Source organism: Chenopodium album, chromosome 20, assembly GCF_948465745.1.
Source record: "Chenopodium album chromosome 20, dcCheAlbu1.1, whole genome shotgun sequence".
Lineage (NCBI taxonomy): Eukaryota > Viridiplantae > Streptophyta > Magnoliopsida > Caryophyllales > Amaranthaceae > Chenopodium > Chenopodium album.
Window position 1 is genome coordinate 29878000 of NC_137853.1, and position 7881 is coordinate 29885880.

The following is a 7881-nucleotide window of genomic DNA, read 5'->3' on the forward strand; positions in this document are numbered from 1 at the left end:
ACACTACAATAGTTGTATTTAAAATGACTACCACCATATCATTTTTTGAATTTTCGAATATCATTTTTATTATTTCATAATTAATTTTTGAAACAAATACTTTTAACAAAAGGAAAATCATAGGTAATAAGTTTGACCAACAAAAAGTAATAAAAATCGACCAATAAATTATATATATAATGCTAATCATTTTAAGGATGACTACTATAGAAACATTTCAGTTTTTTGGGGCAAGAAAATGTTGATTTCATGTAATATTGGCGGTAATTGCATTTCAGCTGAATCACCTTTTATTATTTTATTGTAGAAAAGTTTTCTTAAAAAAATCGTAGAAAACTACAATTTTTCAAAGGGTAGAAAACATTTCTATTATTCGTATAGTTGTCAAGGAGGGTAGAAAGGGGCCGGTAAAAAGGTGGTGTTAACTTGAGAAAAAAATTCATAGATACATCCAATAACTTTAAAAGGTTATGTTTGACAACTTTTTCATTGAACATTAAATATTGATGAGTTAGATTGTTATGATTAAAGTTACTTCGTATACATTTGACAGAAGTGACATTTTGTAATAGTAGACCTTGTAATTAAAATAGTTATGGTCATACCTATATATTATATCCGATGCAAAACTGAGTTATTTGACCCAAATTAAACTTGAATTATGCTTGAAATCTGAAATTAGAATATTCTATTACGTAAAGTATTGTATAGAACGGACTCACGTGAGTCCGATCATACAAGCAGAAAAATATCTAATTTCTGACGAAAATTATCTTATTCCTGACTAGAATGATTTTATTCCTGACAAAAAACATCGAATTCCTGACGAAAATTAACTTATTCCTGACTAACAAAATCTTATTTCTGATAGTTTTTTTTTCGGGTTTTAATTGTCAGAAATTAGACAATATTGATCAGATATTAGACCGTATTGATCAGATATTAGACACATTTTCCTCGTGATGAAGGTGCTGCATCAATGGCGGAGTTTTCCAATGTTATAGACTTATAGGACCTCCAGTTGCATTGTAAATCATACACTTATAGACTTAGTAGCAACGCTACTACCACAACGATCAACCAGATTTGCTGCGAAATTGTGAGCACTCACATTCTTACCATCAATGTTCTTCATTAACACTGCTGCCTTAGGTCGGTCATTTTGGTTCAGCGTCTTCTTGTCTTGATATTCTTTCATCTCTTTTAATGTTTCGTTTGTGATGGGAACTCCAAATACGTTTTCCATTCTATGAATCGTAGCAAAAATATTCATAATTTAGGGGGGAGAGGGAGGGTGATGGCAGTGGGTAGGTCGGAGATGGCGGCATCATCGCCAGCGTGAAGGAAGGGGTGGCTGATTCTGGGTTGTGTGTGGCCACAAGGGTTGCGGTTTGTGATAAGGGGAGTGCGTTATAAACTGGACTCACGTGAAACGGAGTCACACAAAACCTTCTCATTCTATTATCCCAAACTAAAATTGACCCTATCAGTGTTGCTTAGATAGAATCGAGTAAATCATTGAATTGTATGTATTAAATTTTTCGCAAATAAGCTTAATAATTATAGCCAATAATAATATCAAATATGACTTTTTTTAACTACTAGATTGATATGAATCAACAAAACAACTCATCACGCACTTTAATATGACGCACACATAATATGAGTACTATACTCATCCAAACATAGTCCAAATTAAACGACTCATTTTCTGCCTTTAAAAGTCAATATAAGGTGAGTTACATATACATCTTTCTCTAATCTATTGAACCCGTGAGTTCTCATGTAGCAACATTGCTATATAACTCCCACACAATAGGTGAAGCTATTGTATTATTGCCTTTCTATAAAGAGGAAAAGGTGTCAAAGAAGGGTCAAACCACTATTATAACGCACTAGTCCAATAATTTTGAGCTACTAATTAATCTTCTATAAGTTAATTACAAAAAATTATAATATTATGACATTATTATTATGATGATTATTATTATTATAGATATTTAAGCACTACACGTATGTAAGAAATCCAACTAATAAGCAATTAACATCACCTTTATATAGTATACTTTTCATCATGGTCTATGATGAGCATTGCTACTACATAAAGATCGATGTTGCTTTTCTTTTTATTTTCTTTTCAATTTAAAAGAAAAAAAATTAAAGAAATTAGCTAGCTTAGCTTATCACAATTTATCCTCTTAAAAGTGAAATGGCGACTCATATCAAGTTGCCCATTACTAAGATCATGATAAATGAGTGCTTAATCATTCACTTAGGTCATTTTCTTTGTGTACCATGCAAACATTTTAAGCAAGTTTTTACTTACGACATTCATAATTGATAATTGATATGAACTCATCGAAAATTCGAGGAAAAAAACTTATATTTCAATTTGGAAATACAATTACATATTTGCATTAGATGTGATGATCAAGTACCATACCCCAATGATAAGCGCGAAAATACAAATATTTTTTATTGACATTTAATTATATGTAGCAACAAATTACAAAGATTAAATTATGGTTCAAAATAGAAAGTAAAAAAAGGAAAAAATGAGGGGATTAAAAAAAATTTAAAAAGAAAGTTGAGGGAATTGAGATGGAATTTAGGAATATTTGGGGTTATACTAGATGAACATATAGCCCCTCATGACAGCTACACTTGTTGATCTTTTACATGGACGTCACGTACATCGAACCCGGCCCATGCAAAGGCTAATTGATCATGTAATGCCATGAAATTATTGCTTAGACGGCGACACTGATTGGTGGTGGAGTATGGTTGTTGAGGCCACTGATCTTCATTGGCTCGTCGTTGTTGTTGTTGTGGAGGTTGAGCATGTTAAGGTTTGGCATTTGAATCGCGAAAAGTCCATCATTGGTTGGAGTAGTTGTAGCCTTAGCTGCCTGAGGTTTCACTGGCTCTTCTATGATGATTTGATCGGTTGAGGTATCCTTGCTCTTTCCAACTTCAATGTCTTTCGCGATTGTCTTGGAGTTACGGTATATGGCATAGAGGATCATTTGCACAATTCCGAAGGTGAATCCGAGCACATTTGGGATCTATTTTTTCAAATAATACAATAGAAAAAGAAACAAGTTAGTATTAGGTTTCCAATTAATTTTGTGTAATTAAGGTAGGATTAAATTTGTGCAAAATCATGATAATTAATTCTTACCGCAATGTAGTAGTCATGCTTGAGGAGACCGTAGAAGAACCACACAACGGCGCTTATGGTAAGGAAGAATGAGAGGAAGAAGGGCATGTACTCAACACTTTTGGTGCGGATAACTTTCCTCTGTAAAAAAACATATCATAAAATTAATACTTTTGTAGTGAAAATTAATTTTAAAAGTTAATAAATTGTGTTACACTTTACATGTATGATGTACTACTAGTACTTACCATGACACCTAGGGGTGCAACGAAGACACACAATGAGAAAATGAGGCAAATCCATCCAAGGATGAGCAATCGAACACGGGTTGTCTTTGCAATCACCATTGTAAAGAAGACAATAACACCAAATCCGAAAACATTGAATAGAAGGATTTGCTTGAAAGTTGAGATCTGCAAGTTAATGGTTCATGTAAAAGTTAGTACACAATATTTTGTGTTTTAGCAAGACTAATATATATATAGATGTTACATGTTATTTTCCTTAAAACAACGCGTTTAGACACATACCCTAGTCTTTTTGTTGGCATAGACGAGGAAAAGAGCAATATAGATGGTTTCAATGAAGAGACCAAAGGCGTTAATCGTGACCAGGAAGATCACATCAGTCTTAACAAAGGCATACAATAGCCAAAGTATGCAGCTGAAGAATGCAATAACATAAGGAATGCTTTGAAATTCCTCAGTTGATTTCTTCTTGTAGATACGGTAAAATGTTGGGCTGCAATAGAATAATTAATCATTAGAAAAATTGGTACCAAACAAATTTATTGATTAATATAAATCATCATATTTAGGTTAAAAGTTATGTAGCTTAAGAAGATCAACTTACATTGGAGAAAGGAAGACCATGAAAGAAATTGTGTTACCTATACCAAGGGCAAAAGTGCAAAAAAAGTAATCAATAAGTGAAGGAAAATAGCTAGGGAGCATAAAATAATTATTACTTTATAATTAAGAAAATCCATAGGTGTAATCTCTGTTGTTATATGTAAGCAAATGATTGATGAAAAAGTGCTATTAAATTATTGTTATTAGTAATAGTGCATGTAAGACTTTTTCATGCACTCATGAACCCAATTCATAATTAAATATAAAGTTACGTAACATCAATCCCACTAATTGATAAATTCATAAAATGAAGAAATAATGCATTTTGATGAATACTATGATTATAGATTCTAACTTGGTGTATAGTGTAATGGATAATGGATAAACTTTAATATAAAAATATTGATGAATGAAATTAATATGCCTAGGTGACTCGAAAGGGTGTGTTTATGCTACTAATATAAAAAATGATGTGATGAATAATATTGGCGAACTAAATATGATACCTAAGAGACTATATAAAATATGATGTGATGAATAATATTGGCGAACTAAATATGATACCTAAGAGACTATATAAAATATGATGTGATGAATAATATTGGCGAACTAAATATGATACCTAAGAGACTATATAAAATATGATGTGATGAATAATATTGGCAAACTAGATATGATACCTAGGAGACCAAATATGGAATGATGAATAAACTATATAGTATAAGAATATATTCGTAAAACTATATGTTATACCTAGGAGACCAAAGATGGTGATCCATGGAAGGTGTTGAAAGAAGTGAGCAAAATCCATTTCTTTGTTTGTGTATTTGTTTTTGGTTTTTTCTCTCTTTTTTTGTATGAGTGAACTTAAAAGAAAAGAGATATTCTTTCTTTGTTTCTCTCTCTAATTGCTTGCTCTTACTTGGACGAAATGGTAAGAGGTGGCAGGGGGTCTTTATATAGTGGAGAAATAAAGTTATAAAAGAAAAAAAAAATAAAGAAAAAAGAAATACAAATTAAAAAAACCCTCAACTTTTGCATGCAATTATTAATATTATTAGAGAGAGGTAGCAAACTAGCAATGAAACAGTGTTTTGTGGTGATTATTTTTCTCTCTATCTTCATCTCTTCTTTTCCTTTACATTTTTTTAAAAACAAAAATTTTCAAAAATTATTTTTATTTATTTTTAATATAATGCCTTTAATTTTCAAGTTGTTTGTATCTGAAATTCAGCCTTTTCACGTAATCCCACTTCCCACTACACATCTCCCCCTGGCATGCATACTCATTTCCTCGTCCTCTTTATTTATTTGTTTTAATTTTTTATTTTTTATATATTAATAAATAATAATATATTTTAGAATTACTGATCTAATTATTACTCATATAAGCCATTTTTGGTAATTAAACCTATGTACCTTCTAATGTTCTTATCCTAGTTGTTATTGCCTATTACTGAACTAAGTTAGGGTCATAAGATTTGAGGGACCCACTTGAATTTACTTTCTGATGTGTCACCCACCAAGTGGTTAAAACGCCTTACAACTCATATATTTCAGTTTTTAAGGGGAAGGTTTTGAATCCTCTCCCTCAATCTCTAACTAAGATATGTCTATAAGTAGAAATTACTCATCTTCAATTTAATTTCAAAGGTATTAAGGTTAATTTTATTTGTTAGTTGCAACTTGGGTATTGTAATTGCATTGATTTTGATTTCGTCTTGTCTATGACTTTGTTGTAATTAATGTACAAAGGCTTAAGGTGTATAGGGTTTACACGTTTAGAAGTTTTTGGTGTTATAGTACAATACCATGTGGGCTTGACAACTTTATTCCACCAAGCACCTAAAATGTAGGAGAAATTGTGGAGAACAAAGATGGATTTATTTATTTTAATATTATGTGATTCGTTCATGGTAGCAGCATATCATCCATGTTATTACCTTATTAGGTAAATTCTTATAGACCTAGTAACATCAATCGACCTATACCTTGTTCTATGTCATTGAGACCTAATGAATTTTATAGCATGTCATGCTCATCATGATTATAACTTATTCTCCGTATAAGTGGTTACAAAATTGTCTAAACGTAGTAAATATTAATAATTATAAATATTAATGAGAGTCTTTGAACAAAATGGTGTATACATTCCACACCGGTAGCTAATTTCTGTATGATGATTTCAAGAAATATTGAGTATCTTTGAGCATAGTAAAATGCAATAGTAAGTTCATCTTCTTACAACCAATAAGAAAAGAATAAAAAGAAAAAAAAAATTTACCCAAAAAATAATGGTGTATACATTTCTCACTAATAACTAAATTTTTCTTATGATAATTTCAACAATATATTAAGTACCTAAAAATATAGGGATGCAACAGTAAGTTGATCTTCTTAAGTTATACATAGCTTTTAAACCAAAAATAATGGTGTATACATTTCACATTGATAACTAATTTCAAAAACTAATTATCTTTTAAAGTTGCAAAATGCGTGCAATAGTAAGTTGATCTTTTTAAGTTACATAACTTTTATCCCAAAAAATAATGATGTATACATTTCACATTATTGATAACTATTTTTTTTTATATATGATGATTAAAAAAATGAATTATGTATTTACAATTTGATTTACTATGTCTAATTCCATTGTATGAACTGTCAAGTCTTTGATCGAACATTTGATCTTTTGCAACTAAAGCCATGTTGGTAAGGATATGTCTCAAGGTGTCAAATATAAAAAGCACATGACTTTATGTCAATCAAATATTTTAAGATTAAAAATTTTGTTAAATAAAGCTTATATTTCGTATGTAATCTTTAATTAAATTTTTGTTCAGTTTACTATCTTATTTCTTACAGAATAGTTGTAATTGTAACTTAATTTGTAAGTACTATAATGTAATGATACACAATATAAATAGATAATTTCATTTTCTATATTAAACTAAGGTATATGGTAAAAAAAATTGAAAATAACAAAATCAGAAATATCTTTTTATGAAGATATTGCAGGAGAAATAATTTAAAACTTATAATATGAATAGATCTTGAAATAAATACTCAGATTTATTTATTTATTTATTAAGGGAATAATGCAAGCAATACTCAATTACTCATGCCATGTTTTTTTTTTTCTTTTTTTTTTTTTTTCTTTTTTAACATAGAACTAGGAGTAATGTTCAGTACTCCACTAAAACGAGCTTTATTTGCTTGTACAATACTCAGACCGCGTAAGTGTGTTTAATTTGCTCCATTTGAGTGCACTCTATTAGATTGCAATCTTATTACCTATGGAAGTATGGAGGGTATGTTGAAACACTCAATCATATGACATTGTTATATAATATGATACATATATGAATAATTATGAAAATAAACATTGAGAAGAATCAAATTAAACAAAATCCCAAAAGTAAAAACTTAATTGATCCTTTCTTTTCTTTATTAATCATAACTGTGGAGATTATTAATTTATTATACATTATTTACACACACTCCTTTAATACTTATACATTAGCTATGAAAAATATAGTCATGTAGAGTCATATGTACTTTCAAATATTAAATTTTTGTAAAATACATTCATTATAATTATAGATATTAATGACACAAAATGTTGTTCATAAAATTGATAACCGCAAAAACCCCAACAATACCATGCAAAAAGATTTGGAGGAAGTTTAATTTTTTTTTCCTCACTTCTATATTTGAATAAATGATTCGGTTTGAGTGGCACTGCACACATTTTAATAAATAAATTTGACAATTAATATCTTTAGTTATCTATTAATGTTGACATTATCAAAATTATAAGTACTTAATCTAACAAAACATTATATAATAACATTTGTCCTATATATTATG

At 29.6% G+C, this 7881-nt stretch overlaps 1 protein-coding gene across 1 annotated transcript; it reads right to left on the reverse strand.

Moving 5' to 3' along the window:
* Positions 1-2451: 2451 nt before the first annotated feature.
* LOC145597307 (bidirectional sugar transporter SWEET12-like) lies at positions 2452-4946 on the reverse strand. The gene is made up of 6 exons (XM_081653442.1): positions 4765-4946; positions 4013-4049; positions 3691-3901; positions 3409-3573; positions 3182-3301; positions 2452-3065 (listed from the first exon to the last, which is right to left on the reverse strand). The coding sequence occupies exons 1-6, from the start codon at positions 4820-4822 to the stop codon at positions 2751-2753; spliced, it is 906 nt and encodes a 301-aa protein (XP_081509568.1). The 5' UTR covers positions 4823-4946; the 3' UTR covers positions 2452-2750.
* Between the last annotated feature and the right edge of the window lie 2935 nt (positions 4947-7881).